We start from the raw sequence: 22,046 nt of genomic DNA on the forward strand, positions 1-22,046 counted from the left end.
CACTCAACGCATTTCCAATACAATATTTCTGCCGATATTACATATGAATTCTATAAATTAATGCAAAATACCTATACCCCTAAGTTTCCCAATACCAGTCCTCAGGGCAAACTAACAATAGAGGTTTTAGAGATATAGATGCCTGAGCACAGATGATTAGATCACAACAACTAATATACTTATTAAGTGACCTGTGCTAAAGTATGGCTACATTTATTAAGAATGTTTGAGACCAAACATGGGTGATATCGATCAGACACGGGTGCTTTTTAACACTAAATTGCGGGAATTTACTATGTTCTCGTGTTTTAGTTAATCGTGTTTTTCAATGGTTACATAGTTACATAGTAGGTAAGGCTGAAAAAAGACTTGCGTCCATCTAGTTCAACCTGGTATAGATATCCATTGCTGATTTGGTAGGTTCTGATATTTTACAGACAAATTATATTTCTTATTTGTACCCATGGATGTTTTTCTCCAGTAAATGTTTGTCCAACTTTGCCTTGAACGCATTTAATGAGCCAGCCGTTACCACCTCTCTGGGAAGAGAGTTCCAGAGTTTGACTGTTCTGACCGTAAAGAAATTCTTTCTACTAGCTGAATGAAATCTTTTTTCTTCTAATCTATACTCATGCCCTCGTGTCCTAGATTCCTTTCTAGTAGAAAAGAGGGTGTGTGACAGTTCCTTATATTGGCCCTTAATATACTTGTACATGTTGAGCATGTCCCCCCTTAAACGTCTCTTTTCTAATGTAAATAGTCCCAAATTGCTTAATCTCTCCCCGTAGCTTAAATTCTCCATTCCCCTAATAAGCTTTGTTGCTCGCCTTTGGACTTTTTCTAATTCTATGATGTCCTTTTTATAGTGTGGGGCACAGAACTGCACTCCGTACTCGAGGTGAGGTCTCACCAATGCTTTATATAGTGGCATAATTACCCTTGAGTCCCTAGTTTCCATTCCCCTCTTAATACATGCCAGAATTTTGTTGGCCTTTTTTGTAGCTATATAATGGTGTATATGTACAGTATTTGACTGCTGTGTTTGCCGGCAGCCAAAAGCTCATTTACATGAAGCATGCACGGATCACTGAGATCCGTGCAGATCTCACTGATCTATATATGAACCCTAGTATACATGTATATATATGTATACTAGGATCTCACTGATCTACAGTATATATTAAACCGTAGAATGTATATACATAAATGTATACTAGGGTTCATTTATTTTTTTTGCCAAAATACCTACCAATATAATTTATTTGGAGTGTGACAAGCAGCCACTAACACCCGGTTAAACTCTACTCAAACACATGGAGAACAAATAAACTCCACACACACACAGATTTTGTTGGTCTGAAATCAAACTCTATTACCGCCAGTACAGGAAATCTCAGTTAATAATTCAGTGCAGCACAGGGGACAATGCACTGCTCACATCCAAGACAGATTGTACTGCAGAATAGGAATTAGATGTGTTCCAATGACCTTCACTATCAACATTTGTACAGTCTGCACTGATGACTGAGTATGCATTCATTTATACATGCTTGATGATCTCACTGTTTATAATTGTAATACACTTGTTAACATTTAAAGAATTTGATTATTGTAAATTCTCATCAGGTGGCAGAAACATGGTTTTATGTGAATGCAAATTAGTGACGACCTGCACGTATAAAGGACTTTGTGCTTTTCCATCTGTCCGAGAGAGCCTCAGAACACTTTTGGAGGACTATTCATCAAAAAATATTCTTTGTAAACATTCCTCTATTTCCGCTTCTATCTCTCAGACAACTCACGGCCTTCAATGTAGTATTATTTGCAGTGATCTCACCAGTGGCGTGCGGTGGGGTGAGGCAGGTGAGGCACTTACCAGGGACTCTTGAGCCATTTACCTCACCGCACGTCCCTGGATCTCACTGTCTTGGTGTGGTATTCCCACTAATCTGAACATCTCATAACGAGAAATATAGATATACAGCTAGAAATCACAGTGGTACTACAGTAGATATAATTATCACATTGAAGGCCTCTGGGCTAGATGTGCCCTTTATTTGCCCAACTTGCCCTCATTGAAAATTGGTTATATTTCTGCCATTTGCATTTTCTTGGTGAGTAAAGTTATAAGAATGAACAAATTGACACTGGTGATCATTATTTGCAATTGAATGAATATTTACTTTGTCAAAAATATTTACAAAAAAATCAGATTTCAAAACCATTGGGTTTGCATACAAGTATGAATTGGGCCCTTAGATCATATACAGATTCTGAGGTAAATTTACTAAAGCTTCTAAAAATGTAAAAAAGTGATGTTGCCCATAGCAACCAATCAGATCGTGTCTGTCATTCTTTAGGATGCAATAGAGAAATGAAAGACAGGGTGTGATTGGTTGCTATGGGCAAAATCACCGCTTTTCATTTTTAGAAGCTTTAGTAAATGTTCCCCTCTGCATCCACTTGGACTGCTAAGAGCAATGGAAAATATGGGTTTAAGAACAATCTAGTGTTCCCACTGTACACAAAGGTCCTTATTCTGGTTGACTCGCTCGGATGCGAAATCGCATCCTTGCGAGTCACCCTAACTCCATTTTGCGAATGGTTAGCTGGCGCCACCCATTCACAAGCGGGATTCATTTGCAAGGCTTGATTCTTTCTATTATCTTCTAGAACAGGGCTGGGCAACACCGGCCCTCCAGATGTTAATGAACTACATTTTTTTACTACTTTGCATTAATTTTGCTATGTGGCCATGCTGAAACTGATGCAAGGCATGCTGGGATGTGTAGTTCATCAACATCTGGAGGGCCGGTGTTGCCCAGCCCTGTTCTAGAAGGTGCTAAATTAATACTGTAAGTAGAATCTGATTGGTTGCTATGATCCACATCCCATCTTCAATAGAACTCCCAACTTAGTAAATTCACCCTTAAGTGTGTGCTTAAAGGTTAAATAGCAATACTTACTTTATAATCTGATCAGGTACGGGCTTATTATTAAACCGGGGTTGTGCCTCCAGCACAGGCTGCACTGTGAAACACTGAATATCTATAAATGAATCGGTTAAGGCACAAAGACCGGTGATCCCACTTTCTTAAAACATTGAAAAAAGAAAATGCTGCTCACCCCGAGATTGCACAGCCATTCCCACCCCCATCTCACCAGTCCAATTGCGAGAGCCAATACAGTATATGCATAGGGGCTTCTGGTTTGCTTGGATTATCTGAAACAATTTGACGCAATTTAGCCTCTTAAATTGCAACAGTGGGAAACTATGCCAAAAATACTAGTGCACCATTATGGGCCCATATAAAGCAGCTCCGTTTCAAAGAAAGTGTCACTACATATATTTTATGTTGGGTTTTCATGATTTACACTACTTATATTATTATACAAGGGCCTTATAGAACTTTTTGAAAGGCATCCTATCTATCTATCTATCTATCTATCTATCTATCACATTACACTGCAATGTAAGTCAATGTAAAGTCAAATGACACAGAAGTGAACCTTTAAACACATTATGCCACATAGTAGTACCCCTTATAAAAGTTAGTTATATATGCTATGCTATGCCACACATTAGAGCCCCTTATACATGTTACACCACAGAAGTACCCTTTTTAAAACATAACATTTGATGTATGCCCAGGACAGGCAGTCCTGGCATGCAGAGTTGAACTACAAGTGATAGCAGGCAGCTTAGTTAGTGCTTCTTCTGCTCAGTTCTGCACTGTCTGCCCAACAGCTCCTCATGCAGGGCACTTTGGGTATGGAACTGGACTGTGAGAGACATCATGACATCTCTCCCAGTCCCAAGAGACAATGCGTAAGACAAGGGAGGGGGTGGAACACACGGGAAGGCAACTTCAGCGCTGCCCGTTGTATTGTGTAATGGCTCTCTCTCTCAATACTGTATATAAAACAGGTGGTAGATTCCATATATGTGCACCAAATGTATTATATATTTTCAGGGCTGCCAACAGAAATTATGGGAAATGGGGCTGTCAGAATAGGTAGGGCCTGGGGCCCCCGTAACCTCCCTCCCAAGCTGTTTGAAAATCACCTTTCTCGTCTTGTAGACAGTGTTGCAATTCATTGCTCTTCCAGACGGCGGCTCCTCTGCAGGCTGCTGTACTGGCATGTGACAGAAGGCTGGCGGGCGGCCCGCAGCGGGCTGCAACAGAGGACAACCCGCGGCCTGCCGCTGTAAATGTAGGTGGCTGCCAGGAAGCAGGCCGTGGGGGACCATTGGCTGGGGAGAGGGTGCAACAGAACAGCCAGGGCCCTCCCCAGAGTGGCTGGACCTGGGACAGTTGTACCCTCAGTACCCCCTGATGGGGGCCCTGTATATTTTATACCTACTTTTTTTTTTTTTGTTATATTGAAATTAGGTCATCATAAAGGGACGGAAGGAGCATAATGGGACAGGAAAGAGTGGAGCACTGAGGGGGAGCAGATCAGCCTGAAGTGACCCGCAGATGCCGGCATCATTAATTACATTATGTGTATGATTTATATAAATTGATAGATAATTGATATATAATAGACAGACATTTGTAGATGCCACCTTCTGCCTGCATTTGAATAAGCATTAAACTGCAATGTGATCTCAGTTTAAGATGGTTGCGTTGCCCCACTGTAGCTGCAGCCTGAGCAAGTCTAACCTACCTTAGGCTGTCTGTCGCAGGTCACCTTGTAAGGCCAAGTAAACTGCACCCCGTGAAAGCCTCTGCTGGCAGTTAGGAGCTGATTGGATGTGACTATGGGGTCTAATCAGAGCATACTTGTCGATATTTTGGTATATTTGGGAGGCACTTAGCTCAGCAAGGCATACAGTAGTGAGACATTCTAAGACGTGACGAGAGGGTGCAGAACAGGGGGACAATTAGACAAAATCAAGTAATTGCAGACTGAGATTGCAGGTATCGTGAGGTAGGGGGTGGGGCCACCATGACGTAATTCACTGTGAATTGCATCATCGCCGCCCATCTGTCAGTGATACACGAAGGCCTGCGGCAGGTGCCATCTGGCTGGGAGACTTCCCCACTTTTCATGAGGGCCAATTGAATATCTCCAGGCAGCTATCAGCACCTGACCACTCCAGCTCAATATATATATATATATATATATATATATATATATATATATCACAACTAGGAGTGACTCTAGTCGCGCCACACAGAAGGCTGCTGCTCTAAAGAGACTCCCCTGTTAGTGGGAGACAATAGGTAGAATAGCAGAGAAAAAAAGAGAGCGCCAGAAGTTTCCACCACCTTTAGTGCAGTGAATGTGTCAAATTAACAAATAATCAGAACATTTTTGAAAAAATGACAAATTTTATTAAAACATATGTAGGAAAACGTGTGGTGTCTCAGTTCTTTTGAAGACAGTAACAACCCAACGCGTTTCGTCTTTAGAAAGACTTCATCAGGGGTTTAAAAAGACACTGCAAGTGGTAAAAACATATCAAGTATAAATATTCCTGTATCCAAAATAGCTGTTCAAATACAGTATCCATGGTTACAAACATTGTGTACATACCGATCAGGAATATATGAAGATGCCTCAAATATTTTCACATTATATGGTGAAATTCAATTAAAAGATAGAGGTCGCAATCTAGAGGATCAAAGTACAAAGGTAGTATGAGATGGGTGGAGGGGGAGGAGAGTACGTGTGAAAGGTATTTTAGATAATGGATATGGGAAATGTTTTCCTGAGGGAACATATACCCAAGAAAATATTTACCTTAAATAGGTGTTATAACAGGATAAGGGATTTTAAACATCCATATATGATGGGGCTGTTGTTGGTCCCATACTGTTCTGACTACTTTGTGAAGGTAATTTCATCTTGCCTCCGTCCATAAACTCTAGATCACTAATTTCTCTGCCGTCCCATTTAAAATTATACCCTCCTCTTAACAGATTCTGTATATCTAGAAAAGTATGGGACCAACAACAGCCCCATCATATATGGATGTTTAAAATCCCTTATCCTGTTATAACACCTATTTAAGGTAAATATTTTCTTGGGTATATGTTCCCTCAGGAAAACATTTCCCATATCCATTATCTAAAATACCTTTCACACGTACTCTCCTCCCCCTCCACCCATCTCATACTACCTTTGTACTTTGATCCTCTAGATTGCGACCTCTATCTTTTAATTGAATTTCACCATATAATGTGAAAATATTTGAGGCATCTTCATATATTCCTGATCGGTATGTACACAATGTTTGTAACCATGGATACTGTATTTGAACAGCTATTTTGGATACAGGAATATTTATACTTGATATGTTTTTACCACTTGCAGTGTCTTTTTAAACCCCTGATGAAGTCTTTCTAAAGACGAAACGCGTTGGGTTGTTACTGTCTTCAAAAGAACTGAGACACCACACGTTTTCCTACATATGTTTTAATAAAATTTGTCATTTTTTCAAAAATGTTCTGATTATTTGTTAATTTGACACATTCACTGCACTAAAGGTGGTGGAAACTTCTGGCGCTCTCTTTTTTTCTCTGATATATATATATATATATATATATATATATATATATATATATATACAGCAGTAGCATTACAGTGTAGATTTAATAGGCCAGAATTACTGATGTTTAGCAGTCTGTAAGCCCAGAAAGATTAGTACTACAAGAGGTGAACAATATTATAACCTTATGTACCAAACAAGTGTTACTGAGATGTTATCTTTTTCCTTTGGGTAACAAACACAAAATAATTGCTTTCCATCGCCATTATGAAGCTGAGGGACAACTCACTAGAGACCGCCTTGAATAATTAAATTAGAATGTGTATGCTTTTACTATTTGCTCAATTAGTCTTTGCTCAGGCTTAATAAATCATACTGAATATACAATAAAATTGCATTCAATGAAGTATTTGGTGATTAAGTGCACAATGTGAAGGTTTGCTTTGCTTATCACAGTGCTGGACAATGGGAACTAATTCAATATATGTTTATTTGCAAGGTGAAATTGCTTTACACTAAATACAAATACAATTGTATAGTATATACGTCTTTACTAATGAATGATCATGAGGTCAATTTACTGACATTGTAAAGCCAATCACATACCTCCCAACATGACCCTCTCCAGGAGGGGCACAGTGCTCTGCTCCTGCACTTTCCTCTTAATGTATGATTACCATCACCTGTGGTGAAACGCCTTTCTTATCAATTACCCTGTTCACCTGTTCAACACAGATGATGGTAATCATACATAACCAGGGAAGTCCAGGAACAGAGCATTGTGTCCCTCCTGGAGAGGGTCATATTGGGAGGTATGCAATCATTCCCCCACTCAAAAGCATAACCAGAACCTGGCTCTGTAAAAATACAAGGGAATGATAGCAGGGGATACGGTCACTAGGTCAACAGCAGGATGGTCAACAAGCATTAGGTCGACATGCATTTAGGTCGACGTGCATTAAGGTTGACATGCAGGAAGGTCAATATGGTCATTAGGTCGACACCAGCATTAGGTAGACATGGGGACGGTTGTCAGTCAAAAGGACGACATGGGGTTTTTAACATGTGCCTACAGACGGTATTTCATGCACTACCATCCACTAGGGCGTCGCGGGAGAATAAAATAGTGTGCCGAGCGCAGCGAGCCATGTGAGGGGAAGCGGTGCTACGTTCCAGTGTCCATGTCGACTGTGTGGAAATAGAAAATGTACAAAAAAAAGTGAAAAACCCCATGTCGACCTTTTGACTGTCGACTTTCTCCATGCTGACCTAATGATTGTGTCGACCTAATGACGCTGTCAACCTAACCCATGTTGACATACAGTCATGTTGACCTTAATGCATGTTGACCTAATGGTGTTGACCATCCTGCTGTCTACCCAATGATCCATAGCCGATAGAAGCACCTGACTCGTAGCACTTGAGCCAGCTCTACAAACCAGTACTTGGCTCTTAGTAGTGGGGGTGTAATCGCACAGCAGGGGAACACACTTCAAAGCATTGTAGAACTAGTTCATGCATGTTTAGGCATTTAGGGCACACTGGCACCGGCTGTATGAGCGGCGGGCAGCGGTAAAACCACACGCAGCAGTGCGAAATTGGCCTAGTTGCGTGTGATCTAGAATAAGGTATACTGAAATAGATAGATAGCTAGATACTGTAGATAGAGGCATTATATACTGTTCGGTATAAGGATACATTGTCCAGAGGAGTCTTTGATATCCTCTCCAGGAGGTGAGGTAGTGTTCAGCTTCTCTGAGAAAGGGAACTGACTCATCAGTTGTGCAAGAAAATCTTCTCTCCGCTCATACTCTTTGCCTCGATAAATGAACACCTTGTTCTGAAAATATAAATCATGTATATAAATCATTACATAATAAATGTATTTTACGTATTACTGTAAAAGGATGTAAGGATCATTGCGATCTGAAGCGTGTTTGGCGTATTTTAACCTGACTTATTTTTTACTCTAAACTTGGGACACTAGGATTCCGACCAATCAGTAAGGAGGACTTTTGCCAGATCTAGACTGGACTGCCCTGCTGCTGGGACGGCTCTGTTTCCTGCATTGGCCCGGGTATTGGACACCCATGCTTGTTGTTATCCCCTTTTATCGTAAGTATACACCTTTATTAAAATAGATAAGTGTTTACTGTCTACACTTTTTCTTTTACTCACATGGTACCGTATATGGAGGAGGATTTCATTTGAAGGAATTAATTATCCATTCATGGAAAGAAATTAATGGTGGTAAAACACTGTGACATTTATTCAATCATAAATTGGTGATTTACTGTATGGGAACCACCTAAGTGCTGAAGAACAGTTTTTTACTTGTACTTTAGAAAAGTAAAGATAAAAACACTAAATTGATTGACCTAGTTTATCATGTAAGTAATGGGATTGTCCCATAAGATCCATTTGCCAGGGATGTGAATAAGGCATTCAACGGGGAAGACCGGAAAACAATCAGTTCTGCTTGAGCACTGGGGACTGAGACCTCAATGTTACATTGTAGGTCTCCCTCGTCTAGGATTAGGCCAGTGGTGCCCTCTCAGATTAATTTCTCTCACACAGAATGGATCAAGGCTCGGTCATTTATGTTCTATGAATGAATAGAGGCCAGGGCAACAGCAATCACAGCGATATGGGCCTAATTCAGCAAATAACTGCATGTGTGATGCCCTCGCATTGTGCTTGTGCAACGACAATTAGCATAGAAACATCTCTACGCATAGCAGTTGCATAGAAGTCGTAGCTTGATTGACGGTAAGTCGGCATATAGCAGCAGAAACGTGGCTTTTTCTGGGTGTGTTTGCCAAAACACAGGCGTTCCACAATGTTTTTGGGGTGGGTCTCTGACGTCAGCGATGACCACTTCCAGTCTGATTCCTTTGCAGATACGGGGAGGCTCTAGACTCAGATGGAAAAACTGTTTGATGGTCTGGTTCTTGGGAATGGATCTGCTAATGCATCGCTATTTGCAATACACTTGCCTATTTTGCAAGGGGCAGTTATTCTTTTTTGTCCCGGTGGTGACTTTTTTGATCATGCTTTTTCTCTAACTAGCGATCCATGCTGATATAGGCCCTATGTCATTGACCATATCCTCTCTACCAGTTCCAACCCAATCAATTCTCTCCTTGCTTTACTAGTTGAATTCCGGGGGTTTGGCTATTTGCCGAATGTTAAAATGAAAAACAAAAAAATATATAGTCGTAGATACATATGTTGGAACCCTCAATAAAAAAAACTCATATTATTCTCTGAAATAACTTGAAAGTGATAAAAGTAATTGCCATATTTAATAGAAATATTTAATAGAAATTAAGCCCCATACACAATAAGCGATATTTTAGACATTTGTAATATCACTTAGCACAGGGGTGGCCAAACCGGTCCTTCAGATCTACCAACGGTCTATGTTTTCCAGGTTACCTAGCTGGTGCACAGCTGTAGTCATTACTAACTGTCACATTTTAAAACATGCTGCATTCATTCCTACTATAGATCCACAGGTTGCCTGGAAAACATGCACCGTTTGTGTTGGTAGATCTTGAGGACCGGTTTGGCCACCCTTGGCTTAGCACATACACTCAATATTGTTAACGATTAGCACAGGGGTGGCCAAACCGGTCCTCGAGATTTACCAACGGTCCACGTTTTCCAGGTTACCTAGCTGGTGCACAGCTGTAGTCATTACTAACTGTCACGTTTTAAATCATGCTGCATTCATTCCTACTATAGATCACCACAGATTGTCTGGAAAACATGCACCGTTGGTAGATCTTGAGGACAGGTTTGGCCACCCCTGGCTTAGCACATACACTCAATATTGTTAAAGATGCATACTCCCATCAGTTGTTAACGATATCATCCAGTGTATATGCACTATATCATTTAACGGTAGTTCAGTGCAAAATCATTCACAATATCAATCGTAAACAATATTTTCTAGTGTCGTTCTAAGTGAGTTTTTTATTTCCTTTGCTTTTATTCTGTAATTGTGGCTTATGGCCATTGGGCCACACTACAGGTATTTTTAAATTGAACTTTTTTATTGAGACCGGTCCTCCTCTTTGTTTTTTGGTAAATCACCGCCAAACATGGGGATAACATTGAGAGTAGAGTCAAAGGGGACCATCTCCATAAAGATACCATTACATGTGTATAACACCTGCACTTGCAGTGAGTATGGTACGCGGTGATTTTGGCTATAAAGATTGGTTATCGGTTTGCTGTGTTTGGATGTAACAGTTTAAAGAAACCTCTATATGCTTTAAGTCTCCTGTTAAATCAGTGAGTACTGGGAACCATCTCACCCCATTAAATTTATATTTTGTGTCACTTACACACATTTTTTGTTTATGTTTTTTTCATTTCGAGAAAAATTACATCACTGGACACACAAGTCAAGCCATCATTTCCTTATTTGTTCTGGAGTATCTGCAAGAGAGGATTACCAAGTGGTCCTCCTTTTGGAATTGAGGCTGCAAGGACTGATAGCGCCTTGGGACTTTCTACACTTTGTTGTTTGTTTTGCATATTTTCTAGTGTGTATGGGGCTTTAAACTTTTCCTTTTGTTGATTTAGGAACACAGAATATTTGGAATAATAAAATACATGAAAATGGCATGGACAAAACTGATGGGACCGATTAACTAATATTTTGTAGAACAATGTGTAGGGGCATTGTGCAGTCATGAGATTTCTCCAGATCTTAATAGGACTCCACTTGTCTACTTGTAGTTTTGCCGACTCTTCTGGAGTAACCTATTGCAGCTGTCTCGTGTTAGATGGGTGCCTTCATCAGACTGAATGTTTCAGCTCTTTCCATAGATGTTTGATAGGATTTAGATCAGGACTAATAAAGGGACATTTTTTAGTCAAACGGAACCATAATCAGAATCCAACCCAAGCAGACGATGATGATAAAACTAAAATACGGGAATCCGCACAGATATCTAGTTTTAAATATCATTATTATCCAATTATTTATCATCTTTTCTAAAGGGTACCAAGAAATCTGTCCTGGCCATTTGAAAACATCTTTTTTTTTACAATTTCTTTGCTTTGACATACATACATACATACATACATACATACCCACACACAATCCTGAAGCAGTGAATCTAAGGTCACGCAGACTGGACATGGCAGTAGCAATGCTAGTGTATGTACATGCTTTTGTATTCCCCGTTAACACCCCCAAACAGTTCCTACCTGTCAATCACTATGGGCAGCATCACAAACAGTGGCGTAAGTATTGCTCCGCAGCCCCAGCGATGGTGGGGGGAGCAGGCGCCACTGGGGCCCACTGTCACAGCGGATCCCACCCGTCATGCTACACTATTTACAGGCAGAGCTGCCGGTAGCTCCGCCTCAGCACCTCCATCCTATGCTCCTTACACCCCGCCCATGCCCCCCTCATGCCGCCCATGCCCCCCTCATGCCGCATTACCCCTCCACTTAGCAGGGACCCGCAGATCTCCCCGGTCGCGGCTCACCTCTTGGCTACTGCTGCTTTGGAAATGGACCATCATAAAATGTCCGCCGCCCATACAGCAGACTGTTCTGTGAAACTGTCTGCTGTATGGAGGCGGACATTTTGTGATGGACCATTTTCATAGAAGCAGGAGGGGAGCCTGGACCGCACCGTAGAGTAGATCTGCAGGTCCCTGCTGAATGGAGGGGTAAGGCGGCACGAGGGTGGCATGGGCGGATGGGGGGAGGGTTGCTAAATTTACTGGGGGGGGGGGCGCTGCAAAATTTTTGGCGGGGGAGTGAAAAAATGATAGTTACGCCACTGATCACAAATGTTTCTTGAGGTATGCGCAGTGCAATCGTGTTGCATGCATAGTCTACCGATCACTCAGATGAGTACAAACATGACTTACTGTAGGCCCAGAATCAACTCACTCACCAAAACATATTATATTATGTTTGTAAATCCAAGTACATCTGCATATTAATTGAACACATTATTGGGAGCATTAAAATGAGTAATGTGTTCACATAAAGCATTTACCCGGAGGAAGGTTGGGAACCCTTGCCCGTAGTATCCAACTGCAAAGTAATCTGGCTTTGGACGAAGAATTTTCATTATGTTTTCATAGAATGTTGCTTGCTGTTTCTGCCAAGAGAAAACATAAGGGGAATATTAACTAAACATAGTCTGCTATTTTATCGTTCTGATATCTGCAGTATTTACATCTTAGCTTTTATACTGGTTCAGTAGCATAGATTGTTCTCTACTGTATATTAAAAGACAGAAACAAGTGAAATTCTTTTTCCTTATCATTGGAATGTACAAGTTAATTTTTCACTATGGGCTATGTACATTTTGCAGATCAAAAATGTATTTGTATATGAGGAACAACGTACACATTTATATTTGATATTTATAGAAATCATTTAACAAATTTTTAAATTACATTTATCTCATGAAATCAATGGCTCTTGATGCATTCATCTCAGATTAAAAATTGGTGTACTTAACTTGGGTGTGTGAGTGGTACCGTAACAGAGAGCGCAGGTGGGTCCAATGGAGTGGCACCGTTGCTGCCCAAAGATACCTGCATGTGGCTTAGAGCATGCCTAGCATCCAAGGGATTCTCTGAGCAGGTACAGTGCACCTTGTGGAGCTTGGTGCTCTGGGAAGTGTTCTACTTCCTAGAGCCGGTGGCATCATGATTAAATGGGTTTACAGGGAAGGTCCAGCACAGGGAGCCTGATAGGCAGATGTTAGTAGGTGATATGGAGAGACTATGGCCCTTATTCAGATCTGATCGCAGTACAAATTTGTTCTCAAAATGGGCAAGACCATGTGGGGCAGATGTAACATGTGCAGAGAGAGTTAGATTTGGGTGGGGTGTGTTGAAACTGAAATCTAAATTGCAGTGTAAAAATAAAGAAACACAGAAGGCTGATTAAGCCTGAGGTGAACATAAACCACTGAGGGTTCTCACAGGGGTCACTCTGCTGTTGGTCACATGTTATGTTAATAAGGATGGGCAGAAGGCCTATCAGAGCAGGGGGAGGGTTTAGACAGGGTAGGAATGATCATGAGTAATAGTGATCACCCTCTGTCCAAGAAGCCCCACCCACCCTTCCCTATTTCTCTTCTTCTTCGGCGGCGGTAAAGAACAGTCATTCTTTAAGAACTCTGTGTGTGTGTGTGTAGGTAGTGGGGTGCACTCTCCCTCAACATCGATTGTCATGGGCCATGCTTCTGTCCGGGGGATGGCCATCACCACCAGGCCTGGTGGCTGACCAGGGAGAGTGATCACCAGCGATGTATGTATGCATAGTGATCTTTAACCCCACCTTTCCTATAGTGATTGTTTTTTAGTGCCGCCACCATTCATAGTAATAGTTTAATTGTCAAAATAAATTTGACATTCTTTTGAAACGCCAGCTATTTGTGTCGTGTCTTTATTTTAGGTTAAGTTATGTAAGGTTAAAGATAAGTTTGTATTTAAGTGTGTCAACCGACGGGGTGGACCAGGGGGATACCCGATGGTGAGTTTATGCAACCAGTATTTACCCTGCACAGAAACAAAATAACTCACACAAATCTAACTCTCTGCACATGTTACATCTGCCCCACCTGCAGTGCACATGGTTTTGCCCATTTTGAGAACAAATTTGTACTGCGATCAGATCTGAATAAGAGCCTACTGTATATCATGTTCCTGATGAAATACTCCACAGGCATTGAGGGGTGAAACTGGTTGCCATATTTTGGGTATCTCAATCAAGTAAGGCAAAAGTAAAAAACAAAAGGATAAGTTTTGTCTTTCTCCTAATACACTTATGTTTGCCATAAATGAATATTGCGTGTATAAGAACTAACTGTTCCAATACCGTTGTATAATGTACAGTGTTTGCTCCATCTGTAAAATATGTGCTTATTAATGTCTAATTATTATCATGGATTGTTTGCATCATAAGTGAAATCTTCAATGCAGTATTCATAAAGCCCCATACAATCTAGCCAAACCGGCCTATCCCGATATAGTAAACTATATCGGTCGAGGGTGGCCGATATTGTGCATGTATACTGAAAAATATCTGCTGCCGATATCGTTCAGTGACATCACCAAGATCTGCTAAACATGCAGGTTGTTTGCCTATATAGCCAAATTGACTTGCATGTTCTGCAGCCATCAATCATCATTAACCACGCATGGGAGTGCGCATCTCTAAGGATATTAAGTGTACACACTAGACGATATTGCAAAATATATCGCTCAGAAGCTCTTTCTAAGTGATATCTTTCCCAATATCCTTTAGTGTGTATGGGGCTTCGGTTAGTCTGTTGGACATCAAAGCAGAGGCAGAACTACCACTGGTGAAGCAGACGCATTGCACCTGTGCCCCTGAGGACTATGGGCCCACTACTGCCCCTGTCACCCACTGTTTTTCACTGTCACACTCTGCCTCTTCCTGCCACCCTCTGCCTCTCCCTATCAACCCCTGCCATCTTGCATATTGTGAACTTGGGTTGGGGTGGAGGTGAGGGGCCCAAATTATATCTTTGCACCTGGGCTCACCACCAACCACAAGTTCTGCCACTGCATCACAGAATGAATAAATAGATATTTGGTTGAACAAACATGTACATTATAAGCTGTATATTATATGTATCCAATGCCTGAAGCCAATATTTTACAAACATAATTACAGTTACAGCTGATGTTAAAACAAATGTTCTTACCAAACACTGGCTTAAAAGCTCATAGTCGAAGATTTCCATTTCGTACTGGTCTCCCAACTGTTTGCACAGAGAAATTGCTTCCTCCCACATCTGTAATGTAATTACATAATAAAATGTGAAACCGTGCTCTCTTGTAACCTTACAGTAACTCGCCCTTGAGTATATCTCTTCTTCTGGAGCAACAAAATAAAAGTTAATTTATGAAAATGTCCCTTTAACTCTGCCAAGTAGAATTCAGAAACCAGGGCTGAACTGCAAGGGCATACTGACAGCAAAGTACAGGACAAAAAAGTGTCATCCTTCAAAACTGCATCATGATGGCATCCAAATATCAATAGTAAATTACTTATGAATAAAATCAGGCATGTACTTGTTACAAATACTGCATTTTATTTATAAGTGTTTCATGTATCTGAATTCTGAAACAAGCTTCTCCAGAAAACGTATACATTTAACAGTTCAAATGTTGGAGGACACTAAAAATGAAAGTCCTGCTACAATTGCAGGTGCCCGTGGATGAGTGCGGAAACTGTCAGAATAAAAGGCTGCATGTAGCAGCTGCCAGTGCTCTGATAAGCGCTGGCAGTGCATTAGTTAAATGTAACCTCGTGATTATAATACCCTTACAAGCAATTGAAACTCTGCAGAGACAGACACAGCCCTGCAAGCTTCTGGATCCAAATAAAGAGTAAACATGGAACACAGTTTACTAGTAGTGGACAATAGGCCTGATACAGGTTCGGGCAGTGTGGTGGTGGTAATGCAGTTTGCTGATTGTAGAGCACGCAGGGGGGGGTTTCTGAGTACCCAGAAAACCCCCCCAGGAGTCTAAGGGCCCTAGGCTGAAAGCTGAGGGTCCCCTCTTTCCATTGGTACAAGAATTTTTAAAATCAGCCCTTGAGAACCGGAGATATCTGACTTCAAACAGTGGTCCCCATCCAAGCATGTTAATTACTCTTCCCAGTCAGATATTTCAGGTTCTGTCTGACTTAGAGTTTTTCTGAGGGTATATTCCAAAAGCTGGGACTCTCCCCCTTTGATGGACACTAGTAGCTTGTCTCTACTGTTCCCAGAACCAGAGATATTAGCCTTCCAGCAGCTGGTTACTGCTCCAGCTCCACACACCTGGTATGTAGTTTTATATACTCGTTGGCAGATTGCTCTGCCTCCTGAACTCTGATCCCCTAGTCCCCAATACCATTTGGTAGGTGGGATTCTCTAGTTTTTAATTCCATTAAAATCTAAGAAATAAATTTCTGGGAACTGGAGATATCTGCAGTCACGCAAGCTGTCCTCCCACCAGAAAATTATGAATAATAAGCCCACGCCACTATACACCCCTCCTCTGCATATTAAACATCCTCTACCACCCTGGAAGTTATGTATCAGGGCCCCTTCATTCAGCCCAATGCCCCCTTCTCCCACCCCATCTCCCACCATCTGTGCAGTAAAGGGGTAATTAGTGGAAATTACTGATCCAGGCCCTACATGCAGAGCGGTTGATATAATACCCCCTACCACCCGCGGGACATCAAAGCTTCCCCCACCCCTACCGCTGGAGGATCGGTAGGGACCCCAATACATTGCTATGCCCACAGGTCTACTGCTGTTATGTATGTATGTGTGTGTGTGTGTGTATATTATTATTATTTATATACATTTGGTCTATCTATAATACTTTAACTGACCCGGCATATACTGGGTCACGTAAGGGTCCATCTCCGTGCTTTGCTCCACCCCTCTGGAAACCCCCTTCTGAAAATCCTGCGTTTGCCACTGTGTAGGGACACTGCTCATGCTCCAAGCCTGTACTGGGCATGTGCAGTAGGGGTTCTGTATCCAGTTAAAAACATTTGTATAATTAGAGTATCTAAGTAGAGTTTGCCTTATATGCAGGAGTTTACCTTAATTTAGGGGTCCTCAAACTATTTTGCTCTCAAACCCCGTTACACAATACAAATAATTACAGGACCCCAGCAAGTGACTGCAGAAGGTCATCACATCGCATTTTGTAGTCAGCAGACAGCAGGTGCATGGCAGCATTGAGTCTAAACTAACAGACAATTCAATGGATATTTCAGACTTGAATCACTGACTGAGATTAGAGAAGTGACCCCATGCTGAGAAGGTCAGGACCCACAGTTTGAGAACCGCTGCCTTTATTCAATTGGCTGTCATATATTTTCCAGCACTTCTTGTACCAGACCAAATACCAGGGTCACATCTAGTATGGTCAAAGGTCTTGTTTTATAACTGGTCCAGCATTGCCCATTGTGATGAATGGTTGAAGTGTCCCTACGGTTGATTTAAAGAAACCTTTATCTGAGTGAATGCAGCTTCTTACATGTAAGCATACTTGTGAGCACTATTCTGTTCTCGGACCAGTGAGGTGAACCTGCAGTATCCCTGGAATTTTAGGAACACTGGGAACACACTTTCTATAGTCCCCGTTGACACAACAAGAGATTATTATATTTATACAGTACTACACTATTGTATATATTTTCTCTTTTTTTTATAAACAATTTTTATTAGTTTTATAATATCCATATATTTGCAAAGATAACGTACAGTATGACTTTAGATTTAGTTAGCAAGACTTAAAGCAATGACTATACATGTATGAATATACATACACTAGGTGATTCATCGCGCCCTACGGGCGCTCTTCACACCGGCGTAAGGGGCTGCGCCCCTTAATTTGTGAACGTTTGTATTGTGAGAAATATGGTTAGAATTGTATGAAAGATGCCCTGTATTGCAGTTTCTGCCAGTGGGTGAGGGTCCAGCGTGGCAGCACAGGAGTACAGGACAGTGGCCCTGAGTCAGTGTCTCCTCCTACTGGGTGGGAGTTAGGGTGCATGAGAGCAGAAGGCTGGGCTATGAGGCATGATAGGGGTATGTGGGCAACACAGCATCAGCGACTCCCCAGTGGTGGAAGTTAAGGTTCAGGAGAGCAGGAAGCTGGGTAGTGATAGGGGTGTGTGGGCATACGGGGGACTAAAGAGGGTGGGGGACACTGTGCAGCTTCTGCCAGTGGGTGAGGGTCCAGCGTGGCAGCACAGGAGTACAGGATGGTGGCCATGAGTCAGTGTCTCCTCCTACTGGGTGGGAGTTAGGGTGCATGAGAGCAGGAGGCTGGGCTATGAGACATGATAGGGGTATGTGGGCAACACAGCATCAGCGACTCCCCAGTGGTGGAAGTTACGGTTCAGGAGAGCAGGAAGCTGGGTAGTGATAGGGGTGTGTGGGCATACAGGGGACTAAAGAAGGTGGGGGACACTGTGCAGCTTCTGCCAGTGGGTGAGGGTCCAGCGTGGCAGCACAGGAGTGGGAGTTAGGGTGCATGAGAGCAGGAGGCTGGGCTATGAGGCATGATAGGGGTATGTGGGCAACACAGCGTTAGCGACTCCCCAGTGGTGGAAGTTACGGTTCAGGAGAGCAGGAAACTGGATAGTGATAGGGGTGTGTGGGCATACGGGGGACTAAAGAGGGTGGGGGACACTGTGCAGCTTCTGCCAGTGGGTGAGGGTCCAGCGTGGTAGCACAGGAGTACAGGACGGTGCCCCTGAGTCAGCATCTCCTCCTACTGGGTGGGAGTTAGGGTGCGTGAGAGCAGGAGGCTGGGCGGTAAAGCATGATAGGGGAATGTGGGCAACACAGGGTGAGCGGGTCCCCACTGGCGGAAGTTACGGGGCAGAAGAACAGGAGGCAGGGCAGTGATAGAGGTGTGTGGGCATGAGGGGTAATAAAGGTTTTTGGCTGTTGCTGAGTAGGGATAGGTATTGGTGCAGACACCATCGATGGTTGGCATTGATGGCGATTTTGCACCCTGCCATCGATAGTAGTAACATATTACTTGGATAACCATCGATTGTTGTAGCTATCGATGGTCATCCATTATATCTGACTGAATAGGCCGTGGGTCAATCAGAACTTGGTGGCCTAAAAAAATTTGAAACTTGATCGGTTCTCCTTTGCCATCGTTGTAGGGAAACCATCTGGTCCTCCAACATTGATGGCAAAAGTATTCAACATCGGCCATAAACCATCGATTATTTAAAATCATTGATGGTCGATGGACATCCCTAGAACTGGAGGAGGGTGGGGGACAGTATGCAGCTCCCGGCAGTGGGTGAGCGTCTCCTCCCAATGGGAGGGAGTGAGCGTGCATGAGAGCAGGAGGCAGTATAATAGTGGTATGTGGGCAAGACATTGATAAAAGTTGTGGTGCTGGTGCAGAGGACCGTGGGGACACTTCTGGCAGTGGGGGAACCTGCAGCGTGGCAGCCAGGGCCGGATTTCGCACCTAGGGGCGGCACCTGCTTGTGATGGTACAGGATCCCCCATTTTCATGGGGGTACGTGAAATGCGGGAGCGGGGTCGCGGTGGTCCGCTGGGGCGTGGAATTGCCGGAAGTCAGGGGGGTCTGCAAATTGCGGGGGGGGTGCGGGGATCCGCGATTAGCGGGAGGGGGCGGGGGTCCGCAAATCGTGGGAGGGGGCACGGGGGGGCTTGAATCGTGGGAAGGGAAGGTCTGTGAATTGCGGGAGGGGCGCGGGTGGTGCCGTGAGTCAAGGGAGGGTGGGGGGGCGCTGGGGGGTGAGTGCGGGGGTCCGTGAATTGCGGGAGGGATCATGAATCGCAGGAGGGGGGGTCGTGGGGGGTGCCGTGAATTGCATGAGGGGGGGCGTGAATCAAGGGAGGGGGGGCGCAGGGGGGTGGTGCGGGGGTCCGTGAATCGCGGGAGGGGGCATGAATTGCGGGAGTGGGGTCGTGGGGGGTTGCGAATCGCAGGAGGGGGGGTGTGGGGGGTACCGTGAATTGCGTGAAGGGGGGCATGAATCGCGGGAGGGGGGGTCCACGAATCATGGGAGGGGGTCTGCAAATTGCGGGAGGGGGCCTGGGAGGTGCCGAGGGGGTCCACAAATCGCGGGAGGAGGGCGCTACGGGGGGTTCCATGAATCGCGGGAGGGGGCAGGGGGTCCGCAAATTGCGGGGAGGGGGGCGTGAATTGCGGGATGGGTGGTCGCAAATCGCAGTAGCGGGGGGTGCCGTGAATCACGGGAGGGGGCGGGGGTCCGCAAATCGTGGGAGGGGGCGCGGGGGGGCTTGAATCGTGGGAAGGGAAGGTCTGTGAATTGCGGGAGGGGCGCGGGTGGTGCCGTGAGTCAAGGGAGGGTGGGGGGGCGCTGGGGGGTGAGTGCGGGGGTCCGTGAATCGCGGGAGGGATAATGAATCGCAGGAGGGGGGGTCGTGGGGGGTGCCGTGAATTGCATGAGGGGGGGCGTGAATCAAGGGAGGGGGGGCGCAGGGGGGTGGTGCGGGGGTCCGTGAATCGCGGGAGGGGGCATGAATTGCGGGAAAGGGGTCGTGGGGAGTTGCGAATCGCAGGAGGGGGGGGTGTGGGGGGTACTGTGAATTGCGTGAAGGGGGGCATGAATCGCGGGAGGGGGGGTCCACGAATCATGGGAGGGGGTCTGCAAATTGTGGGAGGGGGCCCGGGAGGTGCCGAGGGGGTCCACAAATCGCGGGAGGAGGGCGCTACGAGGGGTTCCATGAATCGCGGGAGGGGGCAGGGGGTCCGCAAATTGCGGGGAGGGGGGCGTGAATTGCGGGATGGGTGGTCGCAAATCGCAGTAGCGGGGGGCGCCGTGAATCACGGGAGGGGGCGGTGGTCTGCAAATCGCGGGAGGGGGGGTCGCGGGGGGCCCTTTTAATTGCAGGAGGGGGGGTCGCGGGAGTCCTGCGAATCGCGGGAGGGGGGGTCACGTGGGTCCCACGAATCGCGGGAGGGAGGGGAGGTTGCAGGGGTCCCGCGAATCGCGGGAGGGGGGTCACGGGGGTCCCTCGAATTGTGGGAGGGGGGGTCGCGGGGTCCCGCGATTCGCGGGAGGGGGGTCACGGGGGTCCCGCGATTCGCGGGAGGGGGGGTCGCGGGGGTCCCGCGAATCGCGGGAGGGGGGGTCGCAGGGGGTCCCGCGAATCGCGGGAGGGGGTTCGCGGGGGTCCTGGCAGAGGGTAGGGGTGTGCGGGAGTAATGGTGGATGGTGCCTGTGGAGTAATGGTGGATGGTGGGCGTGTACTGTAACCCTGGCTGGGTGGGGGGAGCTGATGTCAAGGGGGTGGAACGTTATACACATGAAAATGTTCTACACAGGAACGTTCTACACAGGGGATGAGTGACAGATCTGGCTAAATATATAAGAGATATCCGGAATCCATTGGAAGAAAAAATTTGAAAAATCGTACTCTATCTGGGCGTTTCAATAGTGCATGTGAGACTATACTTTCCTATTACTCAATTGGATATCATGTTTAATGATTTTTTTTAAAAAGGGTACAAAAACAAGGATTTGGGATCAGCTAAATAGCAGGCTTTATAAAAACTTGTCATTCTTTGCTAAAATCTAGCCCCAGTAAAAGCTTAGACAAAATTGTTGTATGGGTTAATCAATTCCACACCAAGTCTACCTCGATGTACTATGGGCCAGATCTGAGCTCAGTACAAATTTGTTTGAAAAATGGGCAAAACCATGTGCACTGCAGGTGGGGCAGATGTAACCTGTGCAAAGAGAGTTAAATTTGGGTGGGGTGTGTTGAAACAGAAATCTAAATTGCAGTGTAAAATTAATGCAGCCAGTATTTACCCTGCACAGAAACAAAATAACTCACACAAATCTAACTCTCTATACATGTTACATTTGCCCCACCTGCAGTGCACATGGTTTTGCCCATTTTCCGAACAAATTTGTACTGAGCTCAGATCTGAATAAGGCTCTATATGTAGCTACTCACTGATGGACAATAGCTTCTTTCACCAATACT

The 22,046-nt window shown here is 44.4% G+C and overlaps 1 protein-coding gene across 4 annotated transcripts in view; it reads right to left on the minus strand.

Moving 5' to 3' along the window:
• DOCK2 (dedicator of cytokinesis 2) overlaps positions 1-22,046 on the minus strand; it is a 707,149-nt gene that overhangs the window by 106,270 nt on the left and 578,833 nt on the right. For all 4 annotated transcript variants that reach the window (XM_083181781.1, XM_083181779.1, XM_083181780.1 and 1 more), the window contains exons 39-42: positions 15,219-15,308; positions 12,528-12,632; positions 8,198-8,339; positions 2,967-3,048 (exon numbers count right to left, since the gene is read on the minus strand). In XM_083181781.1, coding sequence (XP_083037907.1) covers positions 2,967-3,048; positions 8,198-8,339; positions 12,528-12,632; positions 15,219-15,308 — 419 coding nt within the window. The remainder of the gene's footprint in view (positions 1-2,966; positions 3,049-8,197; positions 8,340-12,527; positions 12,633-15,218; positions 15,309-22,046) is intronic.

The sequence above is a fragment of the Crinia signifera genome, chromosome 4, assembly GCF_055691185.1.
Source record: "Crinia signifera chromosome 4, ASM5569118v1, whole genome shotgun sequence".
Taxonomy (NCBI): Eukaryota; Metazoa; Chordata; class Amphibia; order Anura; family Myobatrachidae; genus Crinia; species Crinia signifera.